This window comes from Pongo abelii, chromosome 11 (genome assembly GCF_028885655.2).
Source record: "Pongo abelii isolate AG06213 chromosome 11, NHGRI_mPonAbe1-v2.0_pri, whole genome shotgun sequence".
Classification (NCBI taxonomy): Eukaryota; Metazoa; Chordata; class Mammalia; order Primates; family Hominidae; genus Pongo; species Pongo abelii.
The window spans coordinates 27329046-27350081 of NC_071996.2; the positions used below are offsets into that span (position 1 = coordinate 27329046).

Below are 21036 nucleotides of genomic sequence, written 5' to 3' on the forward strand. Positions count from 1 at the left end.
CAAAGAACATCCAAATTAGGTGAAAAGGCTTTTAAAATACCCTTCTCTTTTCTATCTCTAGATCTGTATTAGGCTGGATTTCCTTTATATATTTTAATCAAAACAACATAGTGCAACAGACTCAATGCAGAAGTAGACATGAGAATCCAGCTGTCTTCCATTAAGACAGAAATTAAGGATATTTGCAGAAGTATAATCCTACTCTTCTTACTATAGTTTTTAATTTTGGAAAAACTTTTTATAAAAATAATAGTTGTATCATTGTTATTTTCAAATGAATTTGAAGACAAAATATTTTAAATGGTTCTCATTTTTTTAAGTTTCAAACAAGGTAAATATCAATAGATATAACCCACATTAAAAAAGCTCTTTGGGGCCAGGCGCGGTGGCTTATGCCTGTAATCCCAGCACTTTGGGAGGCTTAGACGGGCGGATCACTTGAGGTCAGGAGTTTGAGACCAGCCTGGCCAACATGGCGAAACCCTCGTCTCTACAAAAATACAAAAATTAGCCGGGCATGATGGCAGGCACCTGTAATCCCAGCTACTTAGGAGGCTGAGGCAGGAGAATCGCTTGAACCCAGGAGGCGGAGGTTTCAGTGAACTGAGATCGCACCACTGCACTGCACTCCAGTGTGGGCGACACAGCGAGACTCAGTCTCAGAAAAAAAAAAAAAGCTCTTTGGGGTCCTCAGTAATTTTTAAGTGTAGAGGGATCCGTGGACCAAAAGGTTTAGAACTGCTAGTGTAGGATCCCAGAGGCTCTCTCAGTCCCCAAACATCATCACTGATCTGTGGGGCAGAGGGTTGGAGCCAGCTCTTTCTCCCATAGAGCCAGGAGTGGATACAGTTCCAAGGGGGAGGCTCATACAACCCCCCTCCAACCCCATGTGCATCCACCTATCCATCATGAAGCTGGAAGTACAGGAAGGCAGGCGTGAACTCTATCCATCCTAGTGGGTTCCAGCTTGTCTTGTTCTCCCCCACGTCACACCTAACACCCCCTCGGATCGCCAATGCCACTGACCTACAGCGACTTCAGCCCAGCACCAGGTGCAGAGACCGTGGTTTTGCAGAGCTATCACTGCTCCCACGACTGGGCAGGAGCTGATGCTATCACCACCCTGGTTGCAAGTCTCTCATGGTGATTCTACTCCACTGATAGGACTCTAACTGGTATGGGGTGGGCATTCGGGTAGCCCTCCCAGGGGTAGAAAAGCAGGGGAAGGCGCTCTGGAAGCAGGGAGCCCTGTCAGAAGTGCACAGGCACAGGGGCCAGAGACGTGGGCCAGGGCGCATGTGACCACAGAGCTCAGGCTCAATCCCGTGGTACTTGGGAGCCACAGCAAGACGGCTGAGCCACACACGGGGCAGCACAGTCTCTCTATCAGTGGAGGGAGGGGGCTGGCGGGGCAGGCAATGCTGTCTGCATAGCAGCAAGTCAGCTTTTACTCTTGCTTCCGCCCCCAACTTTTGGACAGAGTCATCTGCGGCCCACAGGTGATTTGCAGCTGCTGTTACAGATGGGTTGCGGCACCATAAAGGCTGAGGTGCTTTCTCTCCCCAGCTTGTGTTTTTTTATGAGTAAACATTTCCCGATAAAGACTTACTGTCTGCAGAGACCCCTTTATACCCCAAAGGTAAGGGTTTTAGTGGCCTGAAAACTGCCGTTACTTATCTTTACAGTGGTCAGCAAGAGCCTGCTCAATGGCAGAAACTTCCATTTCACTGTATATATTTTCACTGACTGGTTATAGATCAGGCTCGTCTCTGGGGCTCAGGGTCTGGGGTCTCCTCCATTCTAAAAGGCCTAGCTGGGAGGACCATCGCCCTCTCCCTGTCTCAGGCCCCTGGACGCTGGCATCGACAGGACAGGACAGGACAGGACAGGACACTGGCCCTTGTCTTTGAGGATACATTCAGGGGATCTCCAGGACCATCACACCTGTTTCTGACCTCATCCTCCAAGAGGCAGCCTCTGTCCTGCCCTCTACCCCAGTGGTCCCGAAGCTTTTTGGCACCAGGGACCAGTTTCATGGAAGACAATTTTTCCAGGGACCAGTGCGGCGGGGGCGGGGGGCGGGGGGCGGGGCAGGCGGGGGCAGGAACCCAAAACTATTCCACCTCAGGTCATCAGGCATTAGATTCTCATAAGGAGCACGCAACCTAGGTCCCTCAAATGCACAGTTCACAATAGGGTTCTTGCTCCTATGAGAATCTAATGCCGCTGCTGATCTGACAGAAGGTGCATCTCAGGTGGTAATGCTCTTGCCTGCTGCTCACCTCCCGCTATGTGGCCTGGTTCGTAACAGGGCATGGACTGGTGCCAGTCTGTAGCCGGAGGACGGGACCCCTGCTCTACCCCACCCAACACTGCTCTCAACATGAAATCTGATCAACTCATTCCCAGTGAGGCACTGATATCTGACAATAGCCAGGTGATCTGCCTAGAAGTATCCATTTTACCACACTCACACACCTTTCAGCCATCAGCATTCATGTTTAACCACAAAATCATACAGACAGACACAGAAAAGGCTTCCTAAGCCCTCAGAAATCATGGCGATCAGCACTTACCACCCCCATCTCTGTAGGGCAGATCCTGTTGATTCCCACTCAAATCCCGGTGCCCTTACCCCTTTGGTGCACACATCCTTTCCAACCACCAGCACCGTGGTTAACTGAGGGTTTTCTGTCTCCAAAGCCTACTTTGCCCAGCTGTGCAACAGGTCTGGAGTGCAAGAGGAGCCCTCAGTGGGGCACTGCCAGCAACTGGTGTTTAGAGCTGCTTCCTTTCTCTGGGATGGGATAACCATGCCAGCTCCCAGATTCCCCTCAGGGATGAAGCTCCAGTTGTTCTCGGGGGCAGCTGACTCTCTAAGCCTCCCTTTACAGGTGCTTTCCTCCCATCTCACCTCACCACTCCCTTCCTTACAACTCCAAATAAACCAGGTACACCAGAATCCTTCTCTTAAGAGCCTGCTTCTAAGAATGATAACTAAGACACCATAAGTTGAAGTAACCTTAGAAAACGCATCTTCCCCTCAAATCAGGGGCACAGACTTCCCTTGGATGGTGGGGGAGCTGAACATGACCTTCTCAGGACAAAGTAGCCCACTAGGCTGGCACCATCTTCCCCACTTGTCTTGGGGACAAGACTGCATGCAAGAATGGCAAGAGATGGCAGAGAAGTCAGCAGTGAGGGGCCAGGGTGGTGGTGGGGGACCTGGGGATCTGGGGCCAGCTGCAGCTGCATGTACAAGAACATTGTCAGGAGAATGGCCTGGCAGACAAGTGTGGCAGCACCCATCGCCCCGGGCAGTCACACAGCTGCAAAGTCCTTGCACAAGCAGGACTCAGAGTTTCAATCGACCCCTGGGGCTTGGCTCTCCCTCTCCCAAGACTCAACGCAGCTGAGGGGATCAGGCTGTTCCTCTGTGTGCACTGGGCCATTCTGGGATGAGGATGCTCAAGGGCACATGGCAGCCATCATGTGGACTGCATGTCCATGGGCACCCACGCCATCCCCCACCTCCTCAGGGAAAAGCTTTCAAAGGGGGTTCTTGCCTTCCCCTCTTCCCCAAAGCAATACAGCTCTTAGAACCACAGCACAGGGAAACATTTTCTCTGGTTATTTTGTTTTGGTGTGGTTTTTAAGTCTTCAGAAGCCTCCAATTCCTCCTTGGGAACGGATGCACAAAAGAAGCATGTTTCACCACCCCGGCCCTGCCAGGACATTGTCCGTATTAGTGGTGCTCAGGCGCTGGCCAGGAGTGCCAACACTTCACGTCCTGTGTGTGGCATGCTGAAAATTCTTCGGGACCCTTTCACAGTCATCGTCTGGGGACCTCGCAGTGTTGGAGGTCCATCTCCCACCCCAGACCAGCGCTCTTTCCCTACCCAGGAAAGGCTCCACAACATGGCCAGGTGTCCCCGCCTTCTTCAGTGGGGACACATGGAAAGAACAGAAGACTCTCACCCTCACTGCTGTGAAGCATCCCCCATGTGGAAGAGGGAGAACAGAGCTCACACACTGGCAGGATTGGAAGGGGCACTCACCTGGGCCAGCCCCAGAGGTTCAGAGACCTGAAAAACACAGCCCAGGAGAAAAAGTTCCAGGAAAAGAGAGGTCAGAACCAGCATGCCAAGGATGGCAACAGGAGAAAGGGGCTCCCTGGCAGCCTGAATGACTAGGAAGGGTGATGTCTCCAGAGAGAGACCATAGGGTCCACCATGACACCCCAGGGCGTGAGGGTAGGGAGAGGCCAGACATGCCACCAGAAGGCCACTCTGGGAGTCATGACCCCAGCGATGGAAAGAAGGGCCTCAGGTCCCCCATGGTGGCGGCGTGGTCAGTCCTTCCAAAACCCCTGTGAGGATGACCCTGTGGATCATAATCCGGCCTGCGTCTCAGCTTCAGCCCTGACCACGGCCCTAGGAGGGAAGTCCTCATCATTCCCCCGTGAAAGACAAGGATGCAAGGGAACCGCCACAGCTCTCACAGCGGGGCCAGGACCCAGGGCATCTGCCTGCACGAGGGCCCATCTAGTGGCTCCTGGGGACGCCCGACTCCCGACGCAGTGCGGGGACTGGGCCGCGACATGTGTGTGTGGCCCTGTCCTGCTGTACAGGGGTGACCTGAACCCGCTCTTCAGCCTGCAGCTGGCTTCGCGATGAGTTTCTTCTCCTCCCACAGCAGAGGAAGTGGTTTTCTATTGTGCCCTAACCAGCACATTTGAGAGAGACAGTGGCTTCAACAACCCTGGGAAAAGCGTTCCTGTCTCAAGGAAGGCTGAGGCCACCGATCCTCCATCTCTCCCTGCCAGAATACCCATCTTACATCCTGTTCCGCACAGTCATTGATTTGGGTACTTGCCTGTGTCTCCCAACTAGAATGTCAGTTCCAGAGAAGTGGACCTTGCCTGTGTGTTCGCTGCTGCCACCCAGGGACTACACTGCCCGGCGCATAGTAGGCCCCCAGTAAACACTTGTGGAAAAAAGGAAGAGAAGGAAAGAGGGAGGGAAGGAGGGAGGGAGGGAGGAAAAAGAATCTTCTGAAAAGCAGAGCTGTCCAGCAGGATTTCATTTGTGAGTATGGAATGCTTCAAATCAATCAGCAAAGAGATGTGCTGATTCTAAAAGCCCCTCCCCTGCTCAAAGCCCTTCAACAGCTCCCTACTACACCCCCCACCCCCGTCCAAATTCCTCTCAGGGCATCCCAGGCTCCCCACAGCGATTCCAACCTCCCTTTCCAACTGCACCTCTCCTCCTACCCCTAGTATGAAGCCTCCTCTCCAGCAGGCACTGCTCCCTGCCCTGGCATGTGCCCTGTCATCCACCCCCCGTTGAGCCTCTGCTCACCTCCACCTTCCCAGTAGCTCTCTCATTCTTTAAGGAGCCCTCCTTAGCGATGCCACCCCTGGAACTTTCTAGCATTTCCTCTCCAAGGCTCTGGTCTGGCACTTCTCAGGGAGCACTTTGTGTACCCTTCTGGGGAGCTCAAAAGGACAACTAGGGGAGGGGGACAGCACCCCTGGTATAACCCAAAAAATGCGGCTGGGGGGATGGAATGACCAGAGGACTCCTTGCTGCTTCTGAAGGGCCCAACTCTGACCCCACCATCCACCAGTGGATGTCTACAGGTGCCCAGGCCTCTCCGGGTCTCCTGCCCACTCCTCCTGCCATCTGGCTTCAGGGAGGCGGGCACTGGTATTTGGCTTGACCAGCAGCACATGGGCCGCCCTTCTACGCACAGCTCCAGCAGATAAGGGGGCGGACCCACCCCACTTTGCACAGGTATGCATGGGACCCCACAAAATACTACATGGCTCGGTCACAGTGGATGGTTCACAAGGGTGCATGGGACCCAGGCCTAGCCAATAAGTTGCCCCCAGGACTTTTGCTGGAATCACCTGGAATGAGACACTCCTCCATCTGAGCTCATGGATATCAGGCCCACATCAGCAACTCCACCCTCTCGTGATCAGAGCTATCAGAATGCCAGGCCAGCAGAAAGCCAATCGAGATCACGGACAGAAAGAGACATGTCCCAGTGACGTCACTGGAGCCTCAAGCTTAGCTAGTCCTAAAAGCAAATCTAACCCTGAACTTCTGAGTTATGGAGGACCAGAACGCCACGTAGCTTCAGAGAGCCAGAGCGGGCTTCTGTTGCTTGCACCAAGTGTCCTAACACAGTTTCTATCGAGAAGATCTGTCCCTTCAGGCCAAGGCACTGCTGTCTCCCTGTATCCTCATCCCTTCCAAGCACCCCTATTAGTGCATCCCATAAGCGTGGGAGCCTGCCCATCCTCCACATCCTGAGGGGTAGCACAGGGCCAGGGAGAGGAGAGAGGCTGTCGGCTGGGCCGCCCTGAGGACAGGATGAGGCCATGAGGTAGAGGGAGGAGGGACAGCAAAGGAAGGGACTAAATGAGGGCTCCAGGCCAGGACAGGGGAGGTGGGCAGGTGTGCCAGACAGCCCCAGCCCACACCATGCCAAAGCTGGTGAACGCTGCCACTTCCCAGGGCTATAGTCTGCCTGGGGCTTGCCCACTGCAGATGTTGCTCTCAACACAGAAGACGGCCCAGCACACCTGGACTGGGAACACCACTCCCAGAAATCTCCCTACCAAGATCTGATAGATAATCACCACGTAGCACTGGCAAGACCATCCCCCTCCTTGGACCTCAATGGACCAAATGACCCCTGAAGCCACTCTGGCTCAGAAGCCTGGCCCCCTCCAGCTGTGGGCAGCAAGGCTGTGCGGCCATCCCTGAGACCTGGCTCCCCCCAGCAGAGTAGTTAATTTCCAGCAGCACAGGGGCCCCCGCCCTTGGTGCTCATCCACCTGGAGTTAGGGCCAGCAGGGTCACCCTGAAATGCTCACAGGGCATCTCTCTCAGCACCTGCCTGACCGCAGCCCCCACCACTGCAGAGCCTGCCACCAGCCACAGTCAATGATTCAGGTTCTAAGGAGGATGTAATCTGGTGATAAAGGAGTGGAAGTTAGCTGGAGGCTGGTGCTCTTTCTCAGTGATTTACTCAGCTCCCCTCCAAACTCGCACCCTTAATGTAATTATTTACTTTGTCATTAAACACCCTCCTTCCACTTCAGTTATTTTTAGAGCTTCTGGGGCCTATAGATTAGATGGGAAAGCTGCTCATTGGACAGGGGAAGCAGGGTCCTCCCTGAGGGGTAGCGGTGCACAAGGCACTTGGAGATCCCAGGGGCTGTGAGCAGCTGCACGGCCAGGCCCCCATGCTGCCACGGGTGCCCTCCCTCCCCCGCACTTACTTCCTCTTTTCCTTCCTTCTGTCCTTTGTTTCTCCTCCCTCCCTTCTTTTTTAAACAGAGATGTAATTCACATACCATAAAATTCACCCTTTTAAAGTCTACAATTCAGTGGTTTTTAGTATATTCACAGGGCTGTTGCAACCATCACCACTATCTAATTACAGAACATTTTCATCCCTCCAAAAAGAAACCCCAAGCCCATAGCAATCATTCCCCATTCCCTCTTCTCCCAGCCCCTGGCACCTCCTCATCTCCCTTCTGTCTCTATGGATTTGTCGTTCTAGACAATTCATGGGAATGGAATCCTACAATATTTGTGCTTTGATGCCTGGCTTCTTTCTCTCAGCATACGTTTGTGAGGTTCATTTCTGTATACCGTTGATCAGCACTTCACTCCTTTTTATGACCCAGTAATATTCCATTGTACATACATACCACATTCTGCTCATCCATTCATTAGCGGATGGATGCTTGGGTCATTTCCATTTTGGGACTATCGTAACTAACATTGCTATAAACACCCATATACAAAGTTTTGTGTACACATAGGTTTTCAATTATCGGAGGTAGTTCTTGAAGAGTGGAACTGGTGGGTCCTCCCTCCCTGATGGCCTGGAGCTAGAAAATCCGGGGGGCCAGGCATGTGGGCGCTGCTGAGAACTATGGGCAGCTGGGAAGCTCCACAGTGCCCTAGCCACTGAAGACACAAACAGCCTCAGGTGCTTTCAGGCAAGGGTTGCCACTATCCCATGAGAATAACAACAGCTGCCCGCTGCCCACATGCCAGGCCACCCTGCACTACAGAGGTTGCTGAGGGGAGCCTTGTCACCCCCATTTCACAGACAGACAAGGCAAGGGTGGCCCCTGCTCCTACACCTAGATGTGAACTCACACTTTTCTGTCCTCTAAGTGAAGGTGCCTGTTGCTTTTCTTGTCACCAACATGGCGTAGAGGGCCATTGACTCCGGCGTGGAGACCTCACAGTCTGGGGACTGGCAACAGGACAAAGATCTCGCTGACATCGAGCCTCAGCAACTCACCCAGTCAGCAAAGTGTGTCGTTGGCAAGTTTTTCTTCCCTCCCAGACCCTATTCTCTCCTAGGTGAGCTTCCCCAGGCACAGGTACTCCAGTGCTCAGAAGCCTGGCCCTCTCCAGCTGATCCAGGAGCCACTGGGGAGAGGTCACAAGAGGATAATGGACAACAGGGGCCTTTGCACAAACCCAGAGGTAAGGTGACAGCAAGGGGGTAAACACCTGATGGTGGGATTGCAGCACTCGGCGGGGGCAGGGACTTCCCCACCCTGGCCACCATCACACCACACAGAGACCACATGCTCGGCCCTGCATAGGCTTCTCCTGGACGTCCTTCCATTTCTAGAATTGCAGGGATAATAGAAGGTGCAAAGCGGTTCCACTGCCTGGCTCCACACCAAACACAAACCTCTCAAATATCGCTGCTGAAAACAAGATGGAAAGTCAGACGGCAGATGAGGCCCTGCTCTGCCCAGAGGCCTGGCTGTCTGGTGCCAGGGTTTCAAGCTTCACAATCCCCCATAACACAAAGCAGAGGTCCACGCCCTCTGACAGCAGGGCCAGCCAGGACATATTCAAGGGGAAGGAGCTAAGGGCGGCTTCTTAAGACAGAGCCCCTCTGGCTCCCTCCCCGCCCTGCCCACCCAGAAGGAGAAGAAGCCAGATGCTGAGGGTTGGTGGGGGGGTCGGGGGGTGGTCCAAGCAAGCCGTGCACACAGGGCCTGGCTGAGTCACCATTGTCCACGTGTGGCTGTGAGCAGAGGGAGGACACAGACCCTAAGAGGGGCCGCTAGACTCGGCCTCAGATGTGAGCTTGTGCCAGGATCGGGGAGGGAAGGGAGCCCTTTGCCAAGGGGCTGACAAAACCAGTCTCATTTGCCAGTGCTTGCCGCTCAGCTCAGCCTCTCCAGCCATTCTCAGACCCCAGGACCTTTGCCCATGCTGTTCCTCAGGCTAGAGTGTGGTTCCTCCTTGCACATCATGGGTGAACTGCTAACTCATTACAGAGACTCAGGTCCTTCATTTGCTCTCTCAAATATTTTTAAGGAACGTATGTGCTACCCTCAGAAAACAGTTCTTGAATTAAGAATCATAACAAGAGCAAGAACCATAATACTAATAGCTGCAACTACCATTTACAGAATGCCAACTGTGTGCCAGGGGCCCTCTAAGCACTGGAGTCTCATTATTGGTCAGCCTAGCACTCCAAAGATACGTATTTTGGCCTGCGTTTAAAATGAGGACACTGGGGTTCAGATCAGCACAGGATACCCAACCGAGAAGGGGCAGGGAAAGGGTTCAAACCTCACCTGTCCAAGCCCAGGTCCCATCCCCCAGACCATGCTGGTGTCCTGGGGCTGATGGCTCCCTGCATCGTCCCCAGGGGGCTTGCCCAAGCCCTGCCACACTTTGCAATCACACTTTGGTGACCCCCTCCCCAGCCCCCTGATCTGAGTGCACAGTGGCTTTCTGTGGGACTGACTGAGCAGCCAGGTCACAGGGCTGTACACAGCAGTGTTACCAGGTCCTACTGAGGCCACAATCCTTCCCTAATGTATTCCTGGATCACTGCAGGCAGCAGACAATGCCCACATCAGCATCGTAACTGGGGTGTCTGGTTTCTCCATGGGGGAACCACAAGCTTTTCGGGACAGGGCCATGGCCCCTGCTTCTTAAATGCATCTCCCCGCACTTTCTAACCCTCCTCTGGTGTCCACACAGAGCTTCAGAGCACAGCAGCTTCAAATGGAGCTTTCCCTCCTTACCCCTCAGTGTCCATTCAAAGAGACTTCAGTGGAGTCCCCGGGACCTTGGCCTGCACCCTGGATCAGCCATGCACCCACCTGGGTGCCAGCCACCTCTGCGCCTCCCCGCAGGGCAACAGGTGCCTTGTCCTTCAGACCCCACATGCCAGGCAGGAGACATATGGACTCACGCAGGAGACATACGGACTGAGCCGATGGCGCCCAATCCCCCCTCCCCACACTCCCAGGGGGCCACTCTGCCCCCCTCCTCCTACCAGGGCCCACCCACCCTTTCCTCTTTCCACCTGGTGGAACCCCGAATGTCCCCAGGCTCAGACACTGCCTCCTCCGTGAAGCCCCACGGGCAGGATTCGTCACCATCTCCTGAGTGTCACCTCTAACTGGAAGCTCCTGGAAGGCAGAGGCAACGTCCCCGTCATCACCGTCTCTCTGATCCACAGTTCAGGACCATCTGTAGGATGTGCACATGAATGCAGGGAACCCAGAGGTACCCAGGCCCGGGCGCCCCACAGCCCCCACCAAATGCAGGGCTTCACTTCATTATCCTCAAAATGGTCCCAAGATCAGAGGCGGTGAGACCTGGCCACAAACATAAAATAAATTATCTCTTCCCCCTCCTCCCAAGCAATGATAAATGGTTCTATTAGCGATCCAGATTGTTAAACTCTGATATAACAGAACGCAGGGAACGGGGGCCCATCCATTCTCCCTCCGGCGCATACTGAGTTGTAAATAGGTTATTTTGTGTGTAAATAACACATTAAAACACAGCATTAGCTGTGTCTTTTGATAGAAAGGAAATTGTTACAAATAAATAATTCCGGACGGGAATGTAAAATAAGCCAGATTTAATAGTGCATGCCTGGTGCAGCCGTGTTAAACATGACTAAAATGATACACCCCAGTATATACTAATAGTAAACTATGCACTGACATCAAAGTAATGAGGCTGTATTTTTACCAAGCTTTAGAAATGCTAAAATTAGTTTTGACAGAACCAAACGTCAGAAAAATGTTTCCAACCTAAACACAGTCACTTGGGAAGCTGGGGTTTGGGCCAGGAGGAGGGCCAGGTTGAGGGACAGCTGTGTCCCACGTGATGGAATGTTCCTGGGGAATTGGTTTCCAGTCCAAGCAATATCACTAGGCAACCCTCTGCATTTTGTGTCTCTGGACGTCAGTTTCCACATCTGTAAGATGAATAGATTCAAACTAGAGGATTTCAAAAGCTTCTTCCAGTTCTGTAAGTAGAAATGACTTTGAAGCTTCACCCAACTCTGCACCAGCTGAACATTCACAGTGAACCGTGAGAAATGAAGGCGTGCCTGCCAGGCATGGCCAAGGCCCCAGGGAGCACGCAGGGGCAGGAGCCACCAGCACTGTCCTCTGACGCTGTCATTCCAGGCAGGTAGGGTTCACCGGCTTATAGGCACCAGCCAGAAAACAAAGTGACACAGAGGTGACGTGCAAACATGTGTGCCGGTCTCTGTAACCAAGGGGAGCAATGGGCAGGGGCCAGGAGAGCCTCCCAGAGTCCAGACCCCAGGCTGGGGCCAGAAGCAGAGAACAAACCTGTAGTGCTTGGGGAAATGGGGCGGCCAGGCTGATTCTGGACGGCAGCTGTTCTGAGTGGCAGTGAGTGTGAGGCCAGGACAGGCCAGAGGAATGCTCGGGTTTCTGTTATGTGGACATTTACTTCCTCTGTGTCCACATGCTCTGCTAGCCACCCTGCAGACCTTGTCTCACTTAGTTCCATGGTAGCCAGAAGTAGTGACCACTACCATCGCCATTGCACGAATCTCAGAGAAGTTCCCTGATTCGTCCAGAAGACATGGCTGGTAAGCAGAGGGTAAGAAGAGCCCAGATCTGCCTGACCCCAAGCCATGCTCTTCCCACTAGACTCTGCTGGGAGCAGGAAGAAGCCTCCAACTTCATCCCCCCGCCCCAGGCATCCAACCTGGCAGTGCACTCCTGAACTATCTGAAAAACATCTGGGTGTGCAGCCTGCACCCCGCTTCCTGGGTGAGCCAGGCTGTCAGGGGAACTCAGCTCTGCTCTCTGGACAAAGTCTGAGGGGAACTGGTTGTTCTGGGTGGCTGGACCATAAAACAAGCCCAGCAGCATCAACAGCCATCCTGAAAATCATTTAAATAAGAGTAATGGCCCACTTAGTCACACCTGGGTGCATCTCCAGGTCCAAGGCAAAAGTGTGTGGCCCCAGCAGAGAAACTCAGATAAGCCAGGGAAGGTGGCCCACTCAGCTCCCTGCTGGCCATGGGGCCTGGCAGGGGGGCCAAAGACCAGGGCCAGCCTCAACTGACCCTTATACCCAGAGACAGCTGACCACACCAGCCCACCGGGAACACTTCTGGCATGATAGCATCAGATTCCATAATCACCTATGGGATGTCTGCTGCAAGGGCGGATGTGGGGACAGTGGTGAACAAGCAATGCCCTGCCCACATGGACATCCTGGAGGCACAGAAAAAGACAGAGTGCAAAGACACCAGGGACTTGGAGGTACATATCAATGGAGGGTTATTGGACAGATTCCTAGGTGTGGCAAGGCAGGTGGTGGGAGGGGATTTTCTAGCTCTGGCCAACACAATGAAAATGAGTCGTCTAAATATTCTGGTATTTGCACAGCATTCCCATATAGACATGCATGCCTCGCCACTAAGCAAAACTGTGCCTCAGAAAAACTTTCCAAGAACCCAGCAGGGCCAATGAAGAAGATAGGAGGACTGCCAGTATGAGTAGGTAGCACACAGGCCTCCTGGAACACTGGAGCGCTGTGCTGAGAGTCATCTAGTGCTTGACCCTAGCTATGCTAGCCTGGTCACAGCCCCGCCAGTACTACCAGCTGCAAACCGTAGTCTCCCCACCTGAGACTCTTTAATACTCCAAGGGATCTTGTTCATGCCTTGGACGGACTGCGCCCAATGACCTGTGAAGTGTATTAAAAATACATATGCCCAGGCCCCAGCCCAGGGGCTGCCCTGGACCCTGCACTTATACAGTGATTGTCACGAGAGTCTAAGGCTTGGCCAGCTTTAGTAACTTTTGGTCTGGTCTGGTCTCCAGTGTGCTGGGGAAAAGACCAAGTCAGAGAGACCAGGAGCCCACTCAGGACAGATACCCAGGACAGGCCCTGGGAGCAAAGCAAAGTGGGACAGGAACCCAGGTCTGATTTCCAGCTCAGGGCACCCACCACTCTCAAGTAGGAAGTCACCAGAAACCTGGGCTTCCCACCTGCTGTCAGCCTCAACGGGTCAGCAGGCAAGGGTTACCAGTGAAAAGGAAACTTTCTAAGTCAGGAGAGTATGCAGATCTAGAAAAGGAAAACTGGTAGGAAGAATAGCAATAGTTCATAAAGCAAATACTCAACTTGGACCTCACACAAAGCCACCTCTGTGCCCAACGCTTTTCTAAGCACTTCCCATGTGCTGACTCAAGGAATGCTCACAACCAAGATCATGTCCATTTTATAGATGAGAAAAGTGAGGCACAGACCTGCCTAAGGTCAACAGAACTGGGACTTAACCAGGCAGCCTGGTTCCAGAGCCTGGGCTGCTTCTCAGTACTTCCTTGGCACTGCCTGCACTAAGAGAAGGCAGTGTTACAGCTACTATCCAGGAAGTGCCCTGGCAGGCCTGTGTAAGCACATCAGAAGTCTCCTGAAATCTCCGCACTGCAGCTCTGTGTCTAACTCCCATCTTACCTATGGAAAGACCCACCCTTCCTCATGTGGTCAGAACATGTGGTTCTCCAACTGAGGAGTGTATCAGAATCACCAAGAGGGTTTGTGTAAACACAGCTTGCCGGGCTCTACCCTCACAGACTCGGATTCAGTAGGTCTAAGGTGGGGCTCAAGAATTAGCATTTCTAACAATTCCCAGGGGATGCTGATGTTGCTGGTGCGGCCCACACTGAAGGACACCTGGCCCAGCACACATTGGATGCTTCGTGGAAGAGGTGAGCGTTGGCCATTGCAGGTACATCCCAGGATGTCTGAAGCCTGTCTGGCTGCTTGATTCCAGAAACTAGCAAAACTCATGAGATCAGACCCAGCTCCGGGATTCATGGCTCTGCCTTTCATATTATCCCAGAGGCTCTAAGTAGTCCCTGGTGCTCAGTGAGGCACACAGAGAGGTTCAGAAATATTTTTGAAAGAGAACGCACAGTGAAGGAGGAAAATACAACAGCATTTGGACAGTTTCAGTATAAAGCAATGAGAAACATCTGAATCGAATTGCTTTTAAAATTACACCATTTTAGAAGTTAAAGGAGGGGAAAACCTCTGGGCCAAAATGTGTTTTAAAAGATTTATGGCCTCCAAAGTGTTAGCACAACAGCAAAAGAGACTGGGAAAGAACTCGCCCTCCCAGGCTTCTGCCGTCTGCTCTTATGAACTGCTCCAGCCAGATGATTAAACTAACCTTTCCCCAGTCTGACCACAGGGCTGCTTTTTCCTTTGGTCCAGCTCGGTCCAGCCCAGCCATGCTCTGCTCTGCAAATATGTTTCTCACGCATATTCTGGCACAGGGAAATAGTGACTCTAAGTGGAAACACCCAGCCCCCAACAGGTCCAGCCTCATGGACTCCTAGGGGAAGGCAGGCAACAGAGGCCAGTCGAGGTAGGTGACTTTGAAAATAACTCACAGCCCCAGACCTCAAAGAACTGGCTGTTTGGAAGACAGCAGGTGCCATCAGGGCCTGGGATTGATGAGAGAACTGAGGCATCAAGACACGTGAGACCTTACCAAGGCTGGACACTCACCCCGGGGTAGCAGTAGGACCTAAATTAAGGCCAAGTCTAACAGCAATCTAAACAACAATCTAAAAGCAAATACCTGAAAGAGACTCTCACCATGTGAGAGGCGAGAGCCCCAAGCCCCGGGCCCAGCTCATGGTTGAAGCAGCTGGTAGCCTTGGGCAAGCCCCATGCCCAGATGGGCCTCAGTCTCATCTACAATACGGGAGGTACTGAAGGAGAGGCTCTGACCGCACCAGCCTGGCACCCAGGAGCTCCTGCCTGGGTTTTCCAAGCTTTCCTGTTGGGGCTTCCCACCTCCTTCATGTCCTCTCTCCTCACTCTGAACCTTCACTTTCTATCTCATTGCTAGAGGGGCTTGAGATCAGTTGCACCTTCTTTTTATCCCACTTAATATTAGAATATAAGCATGTTCCCACCCTGTAATTGAAAAGTCTTGATTAACATTTTCAGGGGCAACATCATGCTCCATTCAAGATGTTCCATAGATGAACCAGTCCCCTATCAATGAACAGGTAGGCTGTTTTCAATTTTTCATAGATATAAATAACTCAGAAGTGAAATCCCGCGGTGGCTCACGCCTGTAATCCCAGCACTTTGAGAGGCCAGGGCGGGCAGATCACTTGAGGTCAGAAATTCAAGACCAGCCTGGCCAACATGGTGAAACCCCATCTCTACTAAAAATACAAAAATTCGCCGGGCGTGGTGGCAGGCGCCTGTAATCCCAGCTACCCAGAAGGCTGAAGCAGGAGAATGGCTTGAACCCGGGAGGCGGAGGTTGCAGTGAGCTGAGATCATGCCACTGCACTCCAGCCTGGGCGACAGAGTAAGACTGTCTCAAAAAACAAGCAAACAAACAAAAAAGTGAAATCCTTTTGCCTGCAGGTATGTGTACTGTTTGAATCCATTCTAGCCGTGGAATGGAAGCTCTTGGAACTGGTGACAGTGAAGGATGGGGGAGGCTGGATGAGGGGCCATGAGCTGCCCGGGAATGCGGGAATGCAGGGAGCCCCCACATCTGGATACCTTACAGATGCCGGGGAACAGCCCCTGACAGCTTGCAGGATTTGGCTGTTTCCTCACCACTGTGCCCCTGACATCCTCAGACAGGACCCACCCACCCCACACCTCCTCTGATGTACTGTAATAAGTCAGGAAACACTAAGCTTGTATAAGTCATCCCTTTCGGCCAGGTGTGGTGGCTCACACCTGTAATCCCAGCACTTTGGGAGGCCAAGGCGGGTGGATCATGAGGTCAGGAGATCGAGACCATCCTGGCTAACACGGTGAAACCCCGTCTCTACCAAAAAATACAAAAAATTAGCCAGGCGTGGTGGCAGGCGCCTGTAGTCCCAGCTACTCGGGAGGCTGAAGCAGGAGAATGGCGTGAACCCTGGAGGCGGAGCTGGCAGTGAGCTGAGATTGCGCCACTGCACTCCAGCCTGGGCAACAGAGCGAAGACTCTGTCTCAAAAATAATAATAATAATAATAATAATAAATCATCCCTTTCCACCAGAAAGCAAATCAGGGTGTGAACCATGGGGGACAATGTCATGGGATTTGGAGGAACAAGCCAGGTCTCAGAGCAGCCAGGCGTCTAAGTGGTCACCTACGCAGCGACAGGGGAATCGACTCAGTCTGCTCCTGCCCCCAGCAAACAGGCCTCAGAGCAGTCGCCCAGACCAAGATGATTCGTCTTTGCCAGAAACAACTCGAGAAGAGGGGCCCCTCAACAAAAATTCTCAGCTCCCCGCACCCTTGCAGCCACCCGGGGCGCAGCCTGCAGCACTGTCCCTCTCCCAGGCTTGGTACAGTCCCTCACGGCCCCTCCTCACCCACTGTCCACACCCAGCCCTGCGCCTGAAGGCTGAGTGCCCAACTCCTCAGTGGCTGCAGCAAATGTTTCTGGCCCATGAAGACTTACTCCTTCACCAATGCCACCCTTTCTCCTACACCATTCCAGTCCCCAAAGACCCTTGGGTACCCCTCATGCCAGGCCCAGCACCAGATGCTGAGACCTAGAGATGAACGCAAGAGCATCCCCGCCCCTGAGGGGGACCCACACCAACCACCTGCAGCTTCCAGGCACCTCCTTCCGCACATTCTGCTCAACTGCCAACAGGTCTGTACTCCTGCAGGCAGTGAGGCCCACATCCGTGGCTCTTTGGAGCCTTCTGGGGAACTCAGGGTTGCTGAGTACCTGAGGATTCTTGCTCATGCACCTCTGCCACCATCCAGTAACATTTAAGGAAGATCCAAAGTTCCAAGATCATAAAGACTGTGGACAACACCTGTCAAATCCACTCTCGACACAGATTAGGAAAACTGGGACCCAGGCCAGCGCACCTCCCAACCCATCCACGAATGGAGCCGCCGCGTTTCACCAGCACCAGGAGACTTGGCCCACGATGTCCCTGCTTTGCGCCACACAGGAACAGCTGCTCTCCCCTGACTCCAGGAGGACCCTTCCCAAAAAAAGCTGCTCAGAGACAGGTGCAGGGAGCAGCGATGGGTGAGGAGGCTCTGGGGTCCTCACGACTCTCCAGCAGCAGACACATGGCCCAGGACTGCTCCGAAGCCAACAGGCCACCTGCCCTGTGGCAACTATGCTCACGAAGGCTGGGTCCACCCTCTGCTGGAACCTCACCAGCCAAGCCACCCTGCGGTCAGACAACAAGTGTCTGCGGGGTGGGCAGGAAAGGCATCAGGGGTGGGCTGCAGTGGGGGGAGGTTGGGAGGTGACGGCCTTTGTGGAGGTGTTGTACTCCAAACTTTGGGCCTCCTGCCTGGCCCCTACTCCCGCCACAGATCAAGAATCCCTCAAGCATCTGTTGCTATTGCACCAATAATGAGAACTCAGCCTGACACTAGAGGGGCTCCCCCGCAATTACATTCAAATTACTGTCTAATTACTGTCTAAGTCTGTCCTCTACTAATGTGACACATCAGGAAATTGCACCATGGTGGTTCATGATCCACTCATGGCTTGGAGAGGCAGGGTGCAGGGCGGAGGGATGGGGGGATGGTTCCTGTTGAAGACCCTGGGGCAGGCCAGACATACCCAGAGGCCAGGCTTCCTGGAGCTCACAAGGCCTCAGAGCATGGGCAGAGGGGCAGCTTGAGGTGCCCCCACAGGCCAAGGATGGCCCTGACCCAGGGGAAGGAAAAGACCATGTGTGGCCCCAGGACCAGGGCCGCTCCACCCGCTCTTCCCTCCCTGTGCGCTTGGCTCCTCCCACTCCACCTAAGAGCTCTTCCTCCACCGCCAGCTGGCCCCTCCTCACAGAGGGAGGGTCTAGAGAGTCCCTGTCCAAGGGGCACAGGGTGGAGAGGCATCGTCCAGCTCAGAAGGCCACCTCCCCAAGGGGCCTGAAGATTGACCTCAGATCTCCCTTTCCTGACATGGGTCACACATCCCAATAATGACCTCCCACTTAGAATTACAGGAAAAATAAAAGTAAATATAGTAACAACCCCCCGCAGGCCCTCAGGTCCACTCTTAGAAGCACCAACTCCTAAGCCCCTCCGAGGGTCTTCCCGTGTTCCTGGGCTCTGGCCCCAGCATGGCCTGTGAACCAGCAGCCCCAGCATCATCTTGGCACCCAACAGAAATGCAGAAACTCAGCCCTGCCCCAGCTTAACTGAATCGGGGTCTGCACTGAAACAAGCCCCCCTGCAACTGTGTATACATCAAAGTGTGAGGGGCGCTGCCCAAGCGCCCGCCGGAAGAAAAGGCGCATTATCTTCCCTGACTGCTCTCTGAGCTGTGCCTCAGCCGTGCGAGCAACAGGGCCTGACTAAATGCACTGGAACAAAAAGGGAGGAAAAGAAATCGAAGTCTCTCCATTCCTCCCAGACAGAAATAGTTCTGTGGCCTCCAGATGGACTGTGCAGACACAGGGGAGGTCTCGCCTTCCCGCCAAACTTTCCCAACGGGATGCTGGCACGGACGGCCCAGTGGAAACCAGAGAGTCTTTCTCTTTGGGGCAGTAAAATGAGAGGCTGTGGCTCGTGTAGTCTCTTTTGTTATAATTAAAGTTGGCCAAAAATTCACCTAAGATAGTAAATCCCGAACCTGACCCTCTAATTAGAGCCAGAAGGCATCAGGAGACAATTACTTTCCAAAACAGTCCTTGGCGGGCAAGAGGCAAGAAGTTCTCTGGGCACATCTCAAATGTGCCAGCTGCACGCACCCCAGGGCTGCCTGGCAGCGACCACGCCCCTCCTCCGTCTCTCCCCTCCCAGTACTCAGGCCCCACCCACCGCTGTCTGAGGCAGCTCAGCCCCCTGGACTTGGGGTGGCCAGACCTCTTAGCAAACTCACAGGTGACCTTCATGGTGCCTGGGATTCCTGGGAGCAGAGGCGCCTTCCTCTTCGCCTTCCATAAACCCAGCATGCCTCCCTGATGACATGGGCCACCACTCTAATTAAATCCTAACGGGCTAATGAAAAACACCCCTGCTGCTCTCCAAGTGTGCGAAACAGAAAGTACCTCCTTGGGCAGCTACCGCTGCTGCTGCCGCTGCAGCCACTACCAAAGGAGAGGCCTTTTTACCCGGGTCGGGGAAGCCAGCGGCCTCCAGGATCCCACTTTTGGCTTCTTGCTTCTCGGAGGCAGTGGCTGAGGCAGACGTCTCCATCTCAGCCGCTCATCGTCCTGGGTGGCAATCCTAAAAGAGAAGACAAAGACACTCACCAACACTGCGCCCAAACCCAGCCGGGAAACACCGACCCATATTCACACCGCCGCTTGCTCCTAAAGCAACCAACTTCATTCTAATTCTCTTATAATTGGGAAGGAGGGTTTAATTAATTTTGAGAATTATTAGTCCTGGGATTCACCTGATCTTCTGAACGACCTCACGGACAACTGCAGGCCATTCTCATCATCTTTTACCCAGATTTTAAAAAATCTAAGTAACAGGTTCCTACTGATATGAGTGGCAGGTAGCCTCTGATGAGGGAAATAAAGTCAGAAACAATGACCTCTGTCTGCGAATCATGGGGAAAACAAAAATAAATATAGTGACAATGACCTAGAGGTCCTCAAAGAAAGGCCCTCATTTTCAGGTGGCTTCCCTGCTCACCAGAACCTTTCACTTACTCATCTGCATGTTCGCTCATTCCTTCACCCATTCCTTCAATAAATGTTCATCCCTTATTGACTCACATGCACTCAGTCAACATATTTTTAAGCCCCTAGTATGTATCAGGCATCACGCCTGGTGCCGAAGATACAATATGTGGAGTTTACATTCTCCTTGGAGGCAAACAAGGGGAAAATAAATGTAGATTTAATTTCAGTAGTGGGAGGTGGCTCAGGAAAAGAAAGCAGGACAGAGGAGGGTTGCAGGGGCACAGCGGGGTGTGCTGCCAGGCCTCTCTGGGGTAGGGATGGGATGCCTAAGGGGCCACCCCACTGCAGTCAGAGGGCAAAGCCAGGAGCCAGGGGCCGTGTGGGAGGAGGCTGGCTTCTTTGAGTAGTGGCCAGAAGGGAAGTGCAGGCATCAGGGGGTCTGGAGCAGGGGAGGGGCAGGACTGATTCTGGGTGTAAAAGGATCACTCCACTGTTGTACGGAGAGCAGGCTTTTCAGGGAGAGACGATGGTGGTTTGGGTTAAGCAGGTGGCGGTGGAGCTGGTGAACCGCGGACATGGTTTCAGGGCAGAGCCAACAGACCAGGCTACCGACTAGATAAGGAGGGGTAGAAAGCGGCTGTGAGCAAGGGAGGAACACCCAGCGGGATTCGGGGCACAGGCAACTTCCATCTCCAGCTGGGTGGTGGATCAGAGCAGACACTGGCAATCCAGCCTTTCTATCAGAAGAGAAATCTGATGGTCACATGTTTGTTTTTTGTTTGTTTGTTTGTTTGTTTGTTTTTGAGACAGAGTCTCGCTCTTGTTGCCCAGGCTGGAGTGCAATGGTGCGATCTTGGCTCACCACAACCTCTGCCTCCCAGGTTCAAGCGATTCTCCTGCAATCCTGAGTAGCTGGGATTACAGGCATGCGCCGCCACGCCCGGCTAATTTTGTATTTTTAGTAGAGACAGGGTTTCTCCATGTTGGTCAGGCTGGTCTCTAACTCCTGACCTCAGTGATCCACCCGCCTCAGCCTCCTAAAGTGCTGGTATTACAGGCGTGAGCCACCGCACCTGGCCAGTCACGTGTT

General features: G+C 53.3%; 2 protein-coding genes across 9 annotated transcripts in view; both read right to left on the reverse strand.

Moving 5' to 3' along the window:
• Positions 1-19455, reverse strand: part of LOC134759578 (uncharacterized) — a 61498-nt gene extending 42043 nt beyond the window's left edge. The window contains exon 1 of the mRNA XM_063712727.1: positions 1-19455. This exon is cut by the window's left edge and continues 26462 nt beyond it. The gene's annotated coding sequence lies outside the window, so the exon portion shown is untranslated.
• GLI2 (GLI family zinc finger 2) overlaps positions 1-21036 on the reverse strand; it is a 256865-nt gene that overhangs the window by 174837 nt on the left and 60992 nt on the right. For 4 of the 8 annotated variants that reach the window (XM_054549224.2, XM_024243717.3, XM_024243716.3 and 1 more), the window contains exon 2: positions 19362-19539. In XM_054549224.2, the coding sequence (XP_054405199.2) occupies positions 19362-19509 (148 nt within the window). In that variant the 5' untranslated portion in view covers positions 19510-19539. Of the gene's footprint in view, positions 1-19361; positions 19541-21036 lie in introns of those variants that run through there. The other 4 variants (XM_063712726.1, XM_054549226.2, XM_024243718.3 and 1 more) reach the window with 3 other exon arrangements.